This window comes from Hyperoodon ampullatus (assembly GCF_949752795.1).
Source record: "Hyperoodon ampullatus genome assembly, chromosome: 9".
In the NCBI taxonomy this organism is placed as follows: domain Eukaryota; kingdom Metazoa; phylum Chordata; class Mammalia; order Artiodactyla; family Ziphiidae; genus Hyperoodon; species Hyperoodon ampullatus.
In genome coordinates, this window is record NC_136922.1 from 46,761,438 (window position 1) to 46,780,122 (window position 18,685).

General features: G+C 39.8%; 1 protein-coding gene across 6 annotated transcripts in view; it reads left to right on the top strand.

Moving 5' to 3' along the window:
* ICA1 (islet cell autoantigen 1) overlaps nt 1-18,685 on the top strand; it is a gene marked incomplete at its 5' end in the record, with an annotated part of 145,549 nt that overhangs the window by 25,365 nt on the left and 101,499 nt on the right. For all 6 annotated transcript variants that reach the window (XM_079711480.1, XM_079711485.1, XM_079711481.1 and 3 more), the window contains 3 exons: nt 1,004-1,076; nt 6,717-6,840; nt 11,015-11,213. In XM_079711480.1, the coding sequence (XP_079567606.1) occupies nt 1,004-1,076; nt 6,717-6,840; nt 11,015-11,213 (396 nt within the window). The remainder of the gene's footprint in view (nt 1-1,003; nt 1,077-6,716; nt 6,841-11,014; nt 11,214-18,685) is intronic.

Here is an 18,685-nt window from a genome sequence, read left to right on the forward strand (position 1 = left end):
TTGACTCAACTGTGAAGTGCTTTGTAATACTAGGGCATAATTGCTATATCACCATGGCCAGTAAGCCAGGGGAGAGAGAAGAATGCCTTGCCCTGCTTCCCTGGATGGCTCCTCAGAGGCATCTACCAGGTTTTCTAATTGATAGCAGCCCTGGTCTCTGAGTCGGTGGAGAAAGTGTGAAGTCTCTGCTCTGTCTTCGGTTTTTCTTTTTAAATTTTTATTGGAGTATAGTTGATTTACAACTGTTCTGTCTTCTCTTGAACTGTCTCCATTTCTGAAGCAAAGACCAGAACCACCATAAGTTAAAATCTAGTTAGATTCTTCTCCATACAGCCCACCTGCTTTTCCCTTAATTTTCTCTGTTATGGCCATAGCATGACATTAGGTTTCTTCTCTGTATATTTTATGAAATAATTGGGAAAATAATGAGTGATAGGAGCTGCTAGCTAAACTCCATTTTACCAGATCTCTTCAAAGCAGACAAAACATTCAGCTGATTGATATTTGTTTGTTTTTATAGAGTTGTTTAAGCATGCCGTAAAATGCATTAGGATCACAAAATAAGCTAATGTTGTGTTTTAAATATGATGCTTAATTGACAGATCTTCCATTTGAAAAAAAAAAAGACAGTAAGTGGTAAAAGAAATAAATTCGATTATGAAGGAATATTGGGTCTCTGGTTTACCAAGTCCTCTAATTGGGCCCCTCACTTAGGATTTCTGGTTTTCAGCTATTATTTCAATGTCTGGAGGAAATCATCCTTCTGCAGATCTCAATTTAGATCGCAGAGCTGATGAATTCTAATAAATATAGAAAAATAGGAGCATATTTAAAAGCTTTGGTCACATTTTCTGTTCAGTACACCACATAACACCAAGCTCATTTAGGCGTACAGTCTTGTTTTTAGTGAGCAAATCAAACGCTATGGTTATATTCAATATGATTATTTTTTATTTCACTGTTGTCTGTTTTGTTTAGCATTTTGTTTGTATTTTTATTATAGCTGTTTCACTCGATTCAGAGAACCTGTCTGGACTTGTCTAAAGCAATTGTACTCTATCAAAAGAGAATCTGTTGTAAGTATGCCATAAGTGTGAATATTGACCAAATAGACAGTAAGAAATTGGATATTTTGCCTTAATATATAATTTGATATGTTTAGGAAGCAAGACAAGGAAACTACCGTTTAGGAGTGTCTGTCTTTGCTCTTTAATTGGTGGGGTGGGGTCTTTAATCATTTTATCAGAAATTCTTTACATAGGCTGTTTTTCAATGCAAGTACCATAACAGAAGAATTTTACATTGAGTCTACCATGGATAAGTACGTGCCATTTATTTTCCTAATTATAAAAAAGTTTTCTCAGTTTTATATCTTGAGATTTGGCGTTGTTTTTATCTGATTGCCCAGGCTCTCTTATGTCCAATTTTGTTCCTTTTAAAATGACCAAATGGAGAGAGAAGGCACTTACAGTTATTTCATTGACTATATTTTGTTGACAGCGCTTCTTCCTGAACATTTTCTATGTCAGATATTGGGTTTTTTAGGGAACAAGATTTTCCTATGGTCATTCCATCTTAAAATCATTACCAACAAAGTTGTCTCTGAAATACTAAATATCAAGTTGTATGTTAGTATGTTTTTAAATTTCCATTTGTAGGTCATTTAAGAGTACAATTTCTGTATTTCTGAGACTAAACTCTGAGAAGTTTGTCTGTTTATGACTACTGCCAAACCCCTTTCCAGCAATCACAAATTAACAGTTGGGCATTTTCCTTCATTAGTAATCTTTTATGAAGACTGTTTTTCAGAAGTACAAAATCCTAGGACTTAGAGGCAGAATTTTGTAAATTATCTGTGTTACTATTTACTAAGTGTTTGAGCTAAGACTTCTCCAGGGCTAGAACTCCATAGTCTTGGGTATGAAGAATCCAGACACATGACACACTGCCCCCAACATTCCTCTGTCCCACATCCAGTCAGTCACAAATGCTGGTCCATTTTGTCACCTACTTTGCTTTCAGATTCTCCCTCCTGTACCTCTTCATGGCCACCGCCTTAGTTCAGGCCACCATCATCACTCTTACTTGGTTCGCTGCCTCAGCTTCCTAACTGATCTCCCTGCCTCCACATTTTCCTTCTCCAGCCCATCATCTGCACTGCAGTCAGAGAGCAGTCAGCAATCTCCCAGAGCTCCCAGTGGTCGAAGCTGGGACACTTTGAGCAACAAAGTAAATAACTGATTGTATTAGGTTAGAACCCATGAAGTAAGATAAATGTCCATTAAGTGTGTATGGAAATAAACAAAAAAAACAAACTGACATTTTCCTGATATTAAGTCTTCCTATCCAGAAACATAGTTTATATCTTTTTAGTTGGGTACTCTTGAATACTGCTTCACAGAGTTTTAGAATTTTTCCTTTACAGGTATTGGGTATCACTTTTTGGATTTATTCTAATGCACGTAATATTTCTTTGATACAGTTCTAAGTGGAATCCTCTCTTTAATTATGTTTTCTATATTTTTGATGCTGGAGAATAAAAATATATCTGACTTTTGTATTAAGCTTATATCCATTCACATATTAAATGCTGCTATTATTTCTAAAAAAAAAAAAAAACAAATGGGGGAGAAGAGACAGTTCTTGCTTATAAAATAATTACAATTAATCTAGAAAGAATGAGGGAACCACAAAATCACCATTAGGTAAGCACCACAGTAAGAACTGTGGCAGGCAAGATTCACTGAAAGATGTTTTAATTAGTGAGTGAAAGTTTAAGGAGAAACTGGATCTTTACATAGTCTTCTGTATTTACCCCCCAAATTTTTAATAATTACAAAAGGAAAAAATCATAATTTTACAGTGGGGAAATCCAGTAGACATGACATGAACCAAATGATGGAGGTTAACACCGTCAGTAATAATGTGTGTTGATCTCCGGGAGCCCTGCTATGAAACACTAAGAAGGGCACTCCACCTCTGCGGTTTCCTTCCCCCAAGTCTGTAACCCCAGTCTAATCATGAGAAAGCAGACAAACCCAAGTTGAGGGACAGTCCACAAAATGCCTGAGCAGTACTCTTAAAGGGCATCAAGGTCATAAAAGACAAAAAAAGCCTGAGGAACGGTCACAGGTTGAAGGAGACTAAAGAGGCTTGACTACTCAATGTGGGATCCTGGAAAAGAAAAAGGACATTAATGGGAAAGCTAGGAAAATTCAATAAGATTGTGGTTTAGGTAGTGGTATTGTACCAATGTTATTTTCCTAATTTTGATCATTCTACCATGGTTATGTAACATTAGGGGAAGAAGGGTACACAGGAACTCTGTATCCTATTTACAATTTTTTCTATCAGCCTAAAATTATTTCAAAATAAAGGTTTTTTAAAAATGTACATTGGGGCTTCCCTGGTGGCACAGTGGTTAAGAATCTGCCTGCCAATGCAGGGGACATGGGTTCGAGCCCTGGTCCAGGAAGATCCCACATGTCACGGAGCAACTAAGCCCGTGTGTCACAACTACTGAGCCTGCGCTCTAGAGCCTGTGCTCTGCATCAAGAGAAGTCACCGCAACGAAGAGTAGCCCCCGCTCACCGCAACTAGAGAAAGCCCACGCACAGCAAGGAAGACCCAAAGCAGCCAAAAATAAATAAATAAAATTTATTTTTAAAAATAAATAAATAAAATTTATTTAAAAAAATAAATAAATAAAAATGTACATTGGATCATATTGCTTCTCTGCTGAAAAGCCTCCAATAAGCACTTAAAATAAGATGTATACTTCTACTCCATGGCTTACAAATTCCTACACAATCTGACCCAGTTCACCTCTCCAGCCACTTTTGCTCTTACCCACGATGTGACCTGAGGCCTTTTGCACTCACTGTTTCCTCCATCTGGGATGTCCCTGCCCTCATTGTCTCTAGTGGCCCCTTATCCTTCAGAGCTCAGCTTAATGGTCATCTGCTCAGAGATGCCTTCCCTGACCACCCAGCCCAAAGAAGCTACCAATCACTCTCTCTTACTCGCCACCCTCCCGCCCCCAATCTGGTATTTTTCTTTTTGTGTTTTGAGTTTGTTTTGAGTTTTGTATTTTTTATTTTCTGTCTGCTCCCGCTTGAACATAAACTGCACAGAGCAGGGTCCTCATGTGTCTTGTCCATCTCTTTACTCCCAGTGACAAGAACAGTGCCTAGTACATATGAGATCATCCATAAATTTGTGCTAAGTGAATTAATGCTGCCAAGCTAATTGGTTTTGTAGTTCTTTGGTTCCCTTTTCAGGGCACATCTGAAAATCTAATTAGGAGTTAAACATGAAAAGGTTTTTATTTGTCTCTGAATTAAGTCCCAGTGGAGTGAAACCTTATAAGTAGAAACATTTGAGTTATTTGATACCTGTATTGCACCTGAATTTTAAACTTCTATAAATTTATTTCAGTATTTGAATTTTAAAATTAAAATTAAGGAATGAACATCCCTTCTTGGAAGATGACACAGTCATCACTAAGTCATCCAACCTGTAGCCTGATGCCACTCAGACTTTTTCCACCACCCTCTGAGCAGCACTGCCCATTACCAGATTTCAGCTCTTAAAATGAAGCCTGTCTTCCAGTCCAAGTTTAATCCTCAAGTGTGTAAAATAACCAAAAATGAATTCTCAAGTGCTTCAATCTACTTAGGTTTATTTAGGAAAGAGTACATTTCACCACCCTTGTAGTCATTCAGGTACCATGAATTGGTTTCTTCCTAGCCTTAAGTTCATGTGTTCATTTGTATGTGACTTGAGGTTTCAAGGTAAAAAAGGTGACAGTAGCCTCATACTGTTATAAACAAAAGTGTGAAATTTTTCCTTATTGTTCAGTTGAGTCCCATATTAGTAAGTGGAGAGGAGGAAGAATGGAAGGTATTAAAAAACAACAAAACTTCATATAATTATAGGAATTTTAAAAAATTACCTAGAACCAGGACATAAATATCAGATAAATGTTTAGAGTGAAGTATACAGCGATAACAAGGCAAAAGTTATAGTTAGTTCAATTTCACAAGCATTTAATTAGTGCCCTGAATAAGACTCTATGTTCAGCCTTGGGAATCCATAGTTTGGATGAGGTCCCTGTCCTGAGAAAGCTTAGGTTCTCACGGGAAAGATAGACACGTTGCCCACCCACGGACACCCCAGTACCAGGTGCCGAGAGGGCGCTGCTGTCACAGAGAAGGAGGGATCACCTGCTTCACAGGGGAAGTAGCTTTTGAGCTAGGCTTTAACCAATGAACTTGATTTTGAGAAACAGAAGAGGAAGGAGGGTAGTCACTGACCATCAGGAAGAATGGATTCTAAAGCCTCTTCTCCGTGGAATGTTGAGTATAAGCTCAACATTAATTAATAAGGAAGCAGTAGTAGCTTTAGCCTTCACTTTTGGATTCCTGGTTCCTGGCTAATGTTTTACAGCTGTTGTTGGGGGGATAGTGTCAGGAATGGGATGCATTCTGAAAGAAGTCTGGATTGTTCATGAAAACAGACAAGAATCCTGGTAACACTTAGAAAGCATTTTTAGAGACAAATGATTGGTAAATGCATCAATACAGAAATGTGAAATAAGAGTAGTGTTCAAAGTATGTCCCTAGCAAAGTCTGTGTTCAGAGAAAAAAACATTCTGGGAAGCTCAGTGTCACTGCTTGCCTGCGGCTCAGCTGTTGGTGAATGTGTACTCGGACCAGTAGCTGCCTAGCAGCCCGCGCATCCATTGTGTGGATGCACTGCATTGATCAAATCAGTCCCCAAGGTAGGGAAAGAGAATGTTTTGCTACTATAAATAACTATGCTATGATTATATCTGTATATACATCTTTGTGCCCATTTTACTACTTCCTCAGGACGTAGTTTACTCCTAACAGAAGTACAACGTCAAAAGATGTATACAATTCTGACTTTTTAATATTTACTGCCAAATCAGTCTGTAGAGAGCTTGTACCAGTCACTTTCTCACCAATAGCGCCCTCTGAGGTTGTCTTTAAAAAATAAGGCCGAATATATGCAAATATTGAATCATTATGTTGTACGCCTGAAACTAATACAATGTTGTATGTCAGTTATACCTCAATTTTATAAAATAAGAACAAAGAGTAAGGTCAAGATTAGGCATTAGCAATTCAGATTGGGTTCCAGCTCTGCATTTAAAAAATCCACCAAGTCACCAACATAATTACCTACATACCCTCAACCTCCACCCCCTGCTCCAGCCAAGACCTATGCCGTGGATAAGGTGTTTGAATTGCTTTGCAATCAAGTGGAATGTAACTCAGAAATCAGGGATCAAAAAGTCAGGAAGAGGGAATAATAGGGGGAAACTGGCCCTACATTATAGGCAGCCACAAAAGATTCCCACAGTCATATTTGACAAACCCAACTTTTTTATTTCAGCTCGAAGCAGCACATTATCAGCTCGCTTTTCAGTACAGAGGTCATTTTCTGGTTCTGATTACAGAGCACCAAACGCACTGACAGATGCACTCAAGTGAATTTGATCTCTCGTTTCGTAAATGGAAGAACAGCATGAAAGTTAAATGCGGTGGAGGCTTACCTTGTAGCCTGCCACTTGGATTTAATTTCGTCTCGTTTTTGCCTCTAGAAGAGAGAGGACCTTGTGATTTGTCTCTCTCCTCTCTGTAATAAAAATGTTCATTGTTCATGGCTCCTTTTGGTCTTTTCTCCATCAGTCTTGTCTCAAGAAGAAAACGAACTGGGAAAATTTCTCCGATCCCAAGGCTTCCAAGATAAAACCAGAGCAGGAAAAATGATGCAAGCAACAGGAAAGGCCCTCTGCTTTTCTTCCCAGCAAAGGTGTGTGGCCTGCACTGGGGCTCTGTTGTTGGGGGAAGTCTCCTGAGAACCTGGGACCCACTCATTCATGAAGGGAACCTCCTACTGGCCTTTAGAAGGCTCTTGCCTGCGATTGAGGAGCTCCTCTGTTCACAGCTGTTAGTCTGTTCGTACTTAACTGTGATTCAGATAACATGTATAATATTTTTCCTTCCGTATTAACTTTTTTAAAATGTTTTCATATTTCTTCTGGTCTATGATTATACACCAGTCACCGTGAGTGCTATCCTAGGCTTATATTTGACCTTCAGTGTTGCTCACAGCAATCCATCCAGTCCCCTTCCAGCTGCTGACTAAAGCAAGAGCCTGATGAGACCAGGCAGAAGGGTTCCCTGAGTGCCCTCTGGGGGCAGTTAACTTGAGAGGGGTGCTGTTCAAGATGCCTTCCACGGTTCTGCTCAGACCCTGGATCAGCAACATCAAAAGCCTCAGCTGAGAGTTTGTTAGAAATGCAGAATCCAGGCCCCACCCCAGAATTACTGAATCCAAATCTGCATTTTAGTGGGTCCCCAGTTGTTTTCCATGCACATTCAAGTTTGAGAAGCTCTGGTGCAGAGAAAATTGTAATAGATCAGTGATTTCTTTTTTAACACTACCATAACTTATGTTCAAGGTCCATGTAGAATAAACAGGAACCACTGCATAGAGTCACACTTTGTATCTGAGAAGGTGACATTCCTTCTCTCCTCCTCCTTCCCCAGTAACTAACAAGCCCCCCAAAATGTCACTCACTAATATTAAGCAGACTTTATACCTAAATAAGGCTCGTAGGTAGTCTCCAAAAATATTTGGGCCACAAAAATTTCACCCAAACTGTCCAACATTTTCTTCTGCTGTGAATTTTTCCTTACTGCTTTCTCTCCCAGTGGGCCAAAAGCAGGCCACCACCTATTGTACAGGTGTTACTATGAAGATCCAAGAAGGGTGGGGTGGAAAGAAAGAGAACCAAATGTGTTCATTTTTCAGTGGTTCCCCCTCCTGAGCATTCTGGTTCTCTCTAATGACATTTGGACCCCAACTTTCATAATTGAATGCAACAATTTCCAATAGTTCTCTACCCCAGTTTTCCAAGAGAAGTGTTTGTTTATAATCTTTGATTGCACCTTTTAATCTTATTTATAACTTTTCCTTGCAAAAATAATACATACTCATTCTAGAAAAATTTTAAAACAGGAACAAACCAAAAGGAGAAAATTAAAAACAACTCAAATTTTGCTAATAGAGATTGACTTGCTTTTAACCCCTTGATAGATACTTTCAATGCATATACGCTTGCCCCAGTCTTACAAGGATCATTGATTCTTGAAAAATCTTTCATAAATTCTTATATATTTATTTATAAATATATAAGCATTATATATTTCTTAAATTATACATATAATTATCACTAATTTCAGTGGGAAAAATTCTTATATGTACCTTCATGCCAAGATTACCATCCATTTATGGGAAACAAGCCAAATCCTTGGACACAGTCACCACAAGAGTTACTGTTACTGATCATATAATTATTTTATAATATTGCTATCCAGTTGTACACTTTCATAGTTTTGTACAAAGTTATCTCACAAAGCATATGGTACCTTAAGTTTATGTAGTCTAACCTTTGGATACAGACAAAAACAGTAAAAGAAATCAACCAAAACAATGTAAATGATACTGTAAACCAGCAAACTGCCCTGTATCCATAAATTAATGGAGCTTGGACAGCTTGCAATTTAGAAGGTGGCCTCCTACAAGATGACTCTGATTCCATGGTACTCAACTGCTCACCAGGCACATGAAATCCAAACTAGTTCTCTGCACATGAGGAAAGTAGGAAGATTACGTAAAACTCCCATAAAGTTGAATTCTCAAACCTCGAATGGACATAATTTGGGATTTGCCAGAATATTTTTTTTTTTTTTTTTTTTTTTTTTTTTTTTTTTTTTTGCGTTATGTGGGCCTCTCACTGTTGTGGCCTCTCCCGTTGCGGAGCACAGGCTCCGGACGCACAGGCCCAGCGGCCATGGCTCACGGGCCCAGCCGCTCCGCGGCACGTGGGATCTTCCCAGACCGGGGCACGAACCCATGTCCCCTGCATCGGCAGGCGGACTCTCAACCACTGCGCCACCAGGGAAGCCCAGAATATATTTTTAATATAAACAGCAGCATACCATACAATTTTTGGATAGTATTGCATACTGATTATTTAGCAAATTGATTTTTTGTTCAAATAATTCTAACTTTTTTTATGTCCATATATACCTTTTTAAAGCCGTCCATAACATATTATTCCATTATCTAGGCATGCCATGATACGTTTAACTCAAGCCCTCTGTCCGCTAGTGTCCACTTCTACCTTTTCCTACTAAAGAATAAACGTCTTTGGATTAGACTTTTAGGTGCTTTATTAATTATTCCCATTGGGTAGATTTTAATGAATGGAAACGTGGGCCAGTCTTTCACTGAAGTTTGATGTTTCCAGTTATTGGATTTTTTCTTGGTCTAGACTCAGTCCCTTACATCACAAGTGAATGGGTTTTCACCTTTCTGATTTTATATGAAACAAGTTACATAAAAAATGAGGTGACTTTATATGCCTTTTTCTTTTCTTCAAGATCTTAACACCTATCATCATGTCATTATATCTTCAAAGGTTTCTAACTTTATAACAGTTAAAGAAATCAAGAATATTTTATTCACAAGACTCTGTTTCAGCCAGTTTAGGAAAATTGGCAAACTCTAAAGGAAGAGATAAAGGAGACCAGAAATGAACAGGATCCTTAGAGGAACAGCTGAGGACTCTTTCTTTAAATAGAAGTCTCCACTTTTATAAACCTTCATACCAGCATTTGTTTTACTGACTTATTTGGTAGTCATTGCTACAACAGCCCATTCAGTTTGATGAAAAGTGAGTATTAAATTTAATCCAATGGTGATAAAACACAAGCTTACTTTATGGCACAACAATATGTTTTTGAAAACAGCCTGCAACATCTAAGTAGAATGATGTGAGCAAGCTATTTTTAGAGAAGTCTGAATATTTAACAATGATGCTTTACAGATAAGAGGAAAACCAGAGAAAATAGTAAAAGGAATTTTTTCTTTTACACAGTTTATTGCCCCATCTGTAATCTTACAGTGCTCTACATAGGTCTTCGGACATGGATGGAACTGCCAAGAGCTGCCTTCAGCTCACTGACACCATTTTTCCCTTCACCTTAACAAGTTTGCACTTAAATTGAGGTGTAAATACTAATCTTTTATTTTTTGAACCTATGCCCCACAGCTTCATGGAGACTACTGTATTTTAAGAGTATAATTCATCTGACATTACTCATTTGGGGGAGGGAGATGAAAGAAGCAGTATCCTCCTTCCCCTCCCAAATAAGTATTTATCCAAAGTTTGATATGCATCAAACAATTTTTGCTGAATAAATAATGGTAATGTTATGACCAATATTATAATTATTTTATACCCACTTCGTTGTATAATATACATTCATTTCTGTGTAGTATCCTTAAGTTGTTTTTTTTTTAATAAGAATCAAATCACATAACCTATCTGAAAGTGCCTAACACAGTAGACCCTCAGTAAATGTACTTCTCCCGCTTCCTAGACCATTTAAAGATGCTTCTGTTTGTACTTCATTCTCTGTGACTATTGAAGCAAGCAGCAGATGCCCTGGCCTTTGGAGAGTAATCCAGAATGGCCTAGACAGGGAGACCTCATCCTGCATACATCCATGCCTTCCCAAAGAGCCAGGCTTCAGGGAGGCAGAAGGCAGGGAGTGGCCAAGAGCAGAAATGGGAAATAGTCATGCCTTGACCTTCCTCCGTTAACACAAGATTGGTTCCAGCTTTAAACAAGTACTCTGCCCAGGCATGGGGCCACCCCCAACAATACTAATGGAGAGACTCCCCAGTGATACAGTTAAGTAACAGTAATCTAAGGGATCAGCACATGGATAATCATCTCTGGTTGACTCATCAGTTCTCATACATTTCAGTTATAATTCAGCAAGTATTTCTATAGCCTCGACTATGTTTCAGGCACTATTCTAGGCTCATGAGTTTAATACTGGTAAACTATCAAGGATTCAAATTGATGGCCCTCTTAGTTTCAATATTGTGGCTTTACCCTCTTGTCTAGGTTGGCCTTGCGAAATCCTTTGTGTCGCTTTCACCAAGAAGTGGAGACTTTTCGACATCGGGCCATCTCGGACACTTGGCTGACTGTGAACCGCATGGAGCAGTGCCGGACTGAATACAGAGGGGCGTTATTATGGATGAAGGACGTGTCCCAGGAGCTTGATCCAGACCTCTACAAGCAAATGGAGAAGTTCAGGAAGGTAGGAGATTTCATGAGGGTTAACAAAAGGGGTACCTGCTGGAAGGTAATGAGATGTGATTTGAATCCCTCTAGTAAAGAAGATGTAAATCAAAAGCACCAAGGATGCAATTAATCATTGCTGGTGTCTCTTTACATGACAGAATACCAATTAATGTGATCTATAATTCTCTAAGGATAAGATAGAAGAGACAGCTGGAAATTGCTGGGATTTAGTAACTGGTTTTAATTAAAGTCAGATTTTCATGTAATGTGCACTTTTTGTAAGGCTGTCACTTGTAGATGCTTCTTCATGCATAACTAAAAATCAAGATTAGACCAAATGAAACTGGAAGGTAAGAACAGACTATTGGGGAAATCCTTTTTAATTGCTAATGAATATTAAAATTAATAGAGTAATAATGCGCTTTTGTTGCGTTTAGTTGTAGGATTAAATAATGTGGCATTGACTCCATGTGCAGTAGACCCTTCAGCTATTTGTATGGGCAAAATAGATAGCTGAGGAGATGGATATACTCTTAAATTTCCCTGAAATGACTGGTGAGCAGCAGAGGAACAATGTTTCATTGTTTGTCTAAGTGTCCGTGTCCATTTAGCTGTTTGGAGATTTGGTCCTGCGAGGATACATTGCACCACTAGGTGGCAGTCATACACTGAATATTTATGAAAATGAAGCGAGATTTTTTGTGTGTGTGTGTGTGTATAACCTTGGTAGGTCTTTGTTTGGTCGACTTGGATATATTTCAGGGTATGAAAGACCAAAAAATCAAGCAAATGTTAGGTTTGACATAATATTGTGTCAATTGTCTAACTCATTTCAAATGATCCATTTGTAATTGTGGTATTGCTTAAAATACCTAGATTTCTAAGTACATCATTGCAGAGCTGTGAATGGGAACCCTGCTGGTGTGCAGGAGGTTAGATGTGTGGGATGTGGGAGGATGGGGGGAATGTGTGGAGTGGGGGAAAAGAGGGACCTTCTGTTGCTTAAGAATAGGGTCACCAATTGTTGACCCAGGTATTAGATTGACACAAATTCTTTTAAAAGACAAGTTTTACTTTGGTTTGTAATTTAGAATCCATCTCTATGAAGGGACTCAGAGTCCATTTTCTTTCTGATCGTAGATGGCATTAGTGTGTTAGCAATATCCAATTCCTTAGTAAGGCAGGTTTCTGAGCTCATGGAAAATCGGAACTGAGAAGTTCCTTAAAGATGAGCTAGTGAAACACACTCATTCTATAAAAGAGAAAACCTAGGCCCCAAAATAGTAAATAAAACTTTTTGAAGGTTGATAGCTAGATGTTGGCAAGCCCAGGCTACATTTGAAATTTCCTGACATTTTAATCAGGCCGGTAATTTGGTTTGTCTTTGACACTTTATTTGGGGGTTGGAGGAGGAAGGAGTGGAAAGGTTAAAAAAGGAAAAAGGGAACAAAAAAACCCAACATTATCTGCAGGGTGTAATGCCAGTCACTGTCTATCTGTTACCTCCTTTAAGCCTCACAATAACCAAGACACAGATTTTATTTTACAGAGGAGGAAAACGATACTTAAGTAACTAGCACAAGATCAGACAGGGAAGTGAAAGTCAGAATCCTAGAAAATATGCATAATTTTTTCTTTAAGAGAGGAAAGGAAGGGAATTAAAGAACATACCTAAAATTGACAAAGGCATCATAGTAACAACTCTCCTGTGATTTATTCATTCAACAAACATTTATTGTGCACTTTCTATGTGCTAGGTAATAAAGTAAACATAAAATTATTTTGGAAGGCAGGAGAATTTCACGTGAAATTTTTGTGTTTATTTGGTTTTGTTTTGAAGGGTGGTTACTAGCTGTGTAAGGATGAAATAAACCAAGCCCTTTGTCATTTGGTTTGAATGTTGAAACATTACCCACTCTGTAGTGTCATCAATCTGTAGATTTTGGAAAATATGGGTTTAAAAAAAAAAATCCTTTGCCATGCAGAAGTAGCTGAAGCAATGCCTTACTCCACAATCCCATGTGTGCTGGATTTAATTTAATAGCTGAACATGGCCTACTTAGAATTTAGGGAAATAATGTTTTTAAAAGAAGTCTGTATTCAAGTGTATATTTGATTAGACTAGACTCTCCACAAGGACAGGGACACGGTTAGTTCTCTTTACTGACACAATCCCAGAGCCAGCCCAGCACCTAGTCCAAGTTAGCACCCATATCAGATGGCCAGAAGCAAGCCAAGGCATTTGAGTGCCAGATTCATGCCTTCTCACACCTGTAGAGCTTTCCCACCACATGCAACTGACCTTATAATGTTTTGGAAATTGATATATACGGTTTTGCAGGTAAGAAGTAGCATTATTAGCTTGTGGCTTGCTGCCTTCTTTGGAATGAATTTAAATTGTGGAGGTTGCTGTATGCATGGAGTTCATAACATGAATCTTAACTTTGAGTCAGCTTTAGTGTTTTGTCCCAGTGGGATTCCATTTTAAACAGAGTCTCCATTTATCTCTCAGGAAAGTGTTACTGAAATGTGTTTTCTGAGTCCTCTGGGAGAGTGGTCCAGCTCCTTTGGAGTCACCGTGGGAGGGGGAATTTAGTCTCCTCAGAGCCAGCTGCCTCCCTCACTTTCTAACTGATGAATCCTGAACTAAATTCTGTTCTTTGGGTTCATACTTTCTGAGGAAACAACATTCTAATTCATACTTCACAAGTGTGGCCCCCCACCCCGCGACTGGTTGCAATCTTTAGTGTGCACTTATTCATTTATTCATTCATCTAGCAAATGATATTGAAGCCCACCTTGTACCAGGCCACCTGCAGCGGGATACAGTAGTGAGTGAGCAGACACAGAGGCTGCCCTGCTGTCCCGGGCAGTCACTTGGAGACGGAGCAAGTAAACACGGTGTGGTAAGGTGAACCGTTGTCTCAGGTAGCACATGGTGCCACAGGAACACCCAGGATGGGCTTCCTGGAGGAAGTGGCATCTAAAGGATGCCCTGAAGGATGAGAGGGAAGGAGCAGGGTGGAGGGACTAGGGACAGCAGAGCAGAGTGCCAGTCTGAGGAAGCAACGTGGACAGAGGCCTTTAGGTGAAGGCAAACAGGACGAGATTAGCTCCTTTTAGGTCCCTGCAACCAGAGTGTGAAAGGCAAAGGGAGTTGGGGGCAGATCAGCAGACCAGAGCTGAAGGGACATCTCCCTGAGGGCCAGGGGAGTGAAGGGTGTTGAGAAGGGGAGGGGAATGATCCAATCTGTGTTCTCACAAGCTCGCTCAGATTTCAGTGGGGAGAAGGGATTGGAAGGGCCCAAGCCTTGAGGCTGGGCAAGCCACAGACGAGACAGGGGTACCCAGGGAATGAAGAGGGAAGTGGACCAGAGAGAAATAAATGTCCTGTTCTGACCTCCGCCAGACTCAGTAACAGCACCACGTTAATTACAGAGCTCTTCATTCGTTTTTAGAAATGAGCAGAATATGTATAAATAAATGAAGAGCAAGATCAAATGTACTTTCACTTCCAACCAAGGCTTTTTTCCTAGTGTTTTCAAGATGCTAAGCAACTTTTTAAATAACACGCAGTGAGCATGACCGAAATGATGAATGAAAAACTTAAAATTAAACAAAGCAAATGATCCGTTTTCATTCTGGCACCCTTTGAGCACACGGGCCCGATGACAGAGCTCTTGGTGGCAACGTTAATAAGCATTTTTTTTAACACCTTTATTGGAGTATAATTGCTTTACAATGGTGTTAGTTTCTGCTTTATAACAAAGTGAATCAGTTATACATATACATATGTTCCCATATCTCTTCCCTCTTGCGTCTCCCTCCCTCCCACCCTCCCTATCCCACCCCTCTAGGTGGTCACAAAGCACCAAGCTGATCTCCCTGTGCTATGTGGCTGCTTCCCACTAGCTATCTATTTTACGTTTGGTAGTGTATATATGTCCATGCCTCTCTTGCTTTGTCACAGCTTACCCTTCCCCCTCCCCATATCCTCAAGTCCATGCTCTAGTAGGTCTGCGTCTTTATTCCCGTCTTACCCCTAGGTTCTTCATGACATTTTTTTTCTTAGATTCCATATATATGGAATCTAAGCATTTATTAAGTGCCTATCTTTGGGGATGGAAATACAAAGAGGTGGAAAAGCTTGATCTCAGCCCTCAAGAAGGACCCTGCTAGTCATCTGTTCCTTGTCAAAATTACCATGGTAAACAAGACACCTGGAGAGTGGGGCCGTGTGTAGCTCTTCTCCTAAAAACCAAATAATGGGAAGTGGTGGATGCATTTAAATGGGCAGGGCTGGGCTGCTGTTGCCATTGGAAACACTCCTGACAGTGTGATGCACCCCAGGAGGGAAATGGATGGGAGAGGAGGCCACAAAGTATTTTATGAGCAGTTACAACGTGTGATATATGTGCCCTTTGAAGGCAGAGTAAAAGGGTATAACTTAAAAATAGAAGTCAGCTTCTTGTAGCAGATTACATCAGCTTAAGTTGTGAGCTCACAGAAGAGCTTCTGCAGCCTGATGCCCTTGAGAGAGTCCTCCTGGGGTCAGTTAAGTGTCTTGTTTTTCCTGAAAGTCAGAAATGGGATAGAGGGTAATTATTCTAAATGGAATAAAAGCTGTGCTAGGTGTAAGAAAATAGTTCTGAATCCTCTAAAGAGATAATATGGAAATGTATATGTGGGCATTTGGATTAGTTGGAGTCCTTATAGACAAGGACAAGGGAACTGGCGTTTTAATGAGGGCCATTTATTAAGTGGCTTAATGAAATCCTACAGCATTTGTCTTGTGTTTCATCACCATAATTCAAAAGGGTATCAAAAAGGTATTGTAGGGAATGTGAAAGATACACTGGTGTTCTCTAGCTTGTATCTATTTCAAAGAATGCTAGATTTTGGAGAGCTGTGAATTCGCTAGACATATTATCGAAGGGTATGTTACCGTGAGAAGGTTTGTTAACAAATGTTGGTGGCTTAATAGGTGTGGACATATTAGTCATCTTTCAGTGGTGTCCCTGTGTCCCCACTGAAGGTTGGGTCTGTGGAGCTTGATCAAGGACTAGTAAACAGCAGTATTGACATCAGAGGGGTTTTCTTCTTGTGGACAAAGACTTGGGTTAATTAATTTGACAGTATCATTAATTACTGCTGAAATCATTGGTCTTTGTCAGAGGTCGGGCTCTTTTAGCAATTGAGGGCAGGTCCCATGGGATCTGGAGATGCCAAGTAACGCAGGCGTGTCACTGCTCAGCCATCTCCCTGTTCTGCAATAAAGGCCTTTCCTTTTTGCCTGAGCCATCCAGCTTTCAGGCTTAACCCAGCGTTCTGCCTCTGTTCAGGGCCAAGGGCGGAGTGGGGCTCCACCCAGCAAGTTGTGTTGAGTGAGTGTGGAAAATGTCAGGATTGGGTCCATACAGTAGACCAGCAGTAAGTATCTGTGAAGGCAGTACCTTGACTCCCAGGGCTTTGCCCAATTCATACATGAAAGCGGAGGGAGGATTTGACCCCTTGTCTCTCTGTCTTTTCTGGTTCTAAAATTCTCCGCACTGGCTTGAGTCCTCTGATGAGGTGAAAGTTCCTTTTGTAAAACTAACACACACTATCGTATCTGTTTCACAACCCTCCATTTTCATTTGTTGGTATTTGATGTGTGCTGGTTATTTGTTTTGGTTGTTTAACTAGGGTGCCTGTTTTTTGTGGTCCCCAAGAAGATTGAATCTAGTTGCTAGCCTCCACCCTTGGGTTGCTGTTTCTTTATACTACCTAAACACCAAAAGAAAAACATGCTATTTTCACATGGCACGACGGGGAAGAGGACAGATCATTACGCCCTCGCTTTCATTTCTGAATTTCATGAGATGAGGCCTTTGCGGGCTTGTATGTCTTTATTGATTTTCTCCACTGAACTTGGTGAAGAGCAAAAATTAGTTTCAGGGTTAAGCCAAGACCATTTGGAAATGCATGCATGAAACAGCTAATTCTTGCAGAGCTGATGGCTGACTGGCTTCTGCTAGTGACTGGAAATAGAGAGGAGGAAGAAGCAGGACCTCAGAGTGGGGTGGTGGTATGCTCTGTTCCCAGCCCTGCCTACACCAGCTGTGGCAGCTCCGATTGGGGTGATAAGCCGGTTGCAATTTCTCATCCACTCAAGGAGAGGGTAGGTACTAGATGATCACCAAGCTCTCTTCCAGCTGTAATATTTGTAGTTTTCCTCTAAATCGTTAAGCTCTAAAATCATTAAGCTCATCAGTAAAGAAGCATATACACTTGAGTAGGGCTAACCTGTCCTTTTGTGTAGTGTTTTCCTACTACAAGCAAGTTATGGTCTTGTTGCGTTTGCTTGGGCCTATTGCTGTTGCACTAATCTTGGACTCTGGAAAACAAGAATGTTTCACTCCTAATTCTTGGGTAGAGGAGCCCTTGGTGTTTACAAAGTGTTAATATTTGTCTCTTATTTAGATATTCATACTTTCACGAGGGTCAGAAACCTGTGGCCCATGGGCCAGCTGCCTAATTTTGTAAGTTTTTTTTCGTTAACACAACCATGCCCATTCATTTACTTATTGTCTGTGGCTTTCACAATTCCATGGCAGAGTCGAGTAGTTAAGGACAAAGACTGTGGTCTGCAAAGCCAAAATATTTATGTTCTGCCCCTTTACAGAAAAGTGTTTGCTGTCCTCTAATTTATAAGCACCTCCAGTACATGTTGAAGATGGTTTTTTATCATAAAATGTACCATCTTAACCATTTTTAAGTGTCCAGTTCAGTAGTGTTAAGTATATTCATATTGTTGTACACAGATCTCCAGAACTTTTTCATCTTGAAAACCTGAAACTCTATACCCATTAAACAGCCACCCTCCATTTTCCCTTCCCCCAGCCACTGGTAACTATCATTCTACTTTCTGTTTTTAGGAATTTGACTACTTTAGATTACCTCATATAAGTGGAATCATGCAGTATTTCTCTTTTTGTGACTGGCTTATTTCACTTAGCATAATGTCCTCAAGGTTCATCCATGTCGTAGCATGTCGCAGGATTTCCTTCCTTTTTAAGGTTGAATAATCTATTGTATGTGTACACCACATTTTATTTATCTGTTTATCTATCAATGGACACATTTGGGTTGCTTCCATCCCTTGGCTATTGTAAATAAGGCTGCTACGAACGTTGGTGTGCAAATAACTCTTCAAGACCCTACTTTTAATTCCATATACATAATAAACAAATATAGTTTATTTTTAGTATTATAATTTCTCTTTAGTGTTTTATTTAATCCTGCCATTGAATAAAATTGAGACTCAGGCTATGCAAGCAAGGAGTCATTTGATTTTGATGTTATCATCTTGGAAGATACTATCTACACATACTAATTCATAATTCAGGGACTTCCTTGGTGGCGCAGTGGTTAAGAATCCTCCTGCCAATGCAGGGGACATGGGTTCGATCCCTGGTCTGGGGAGATGCCATATGCCACGGAGCAACT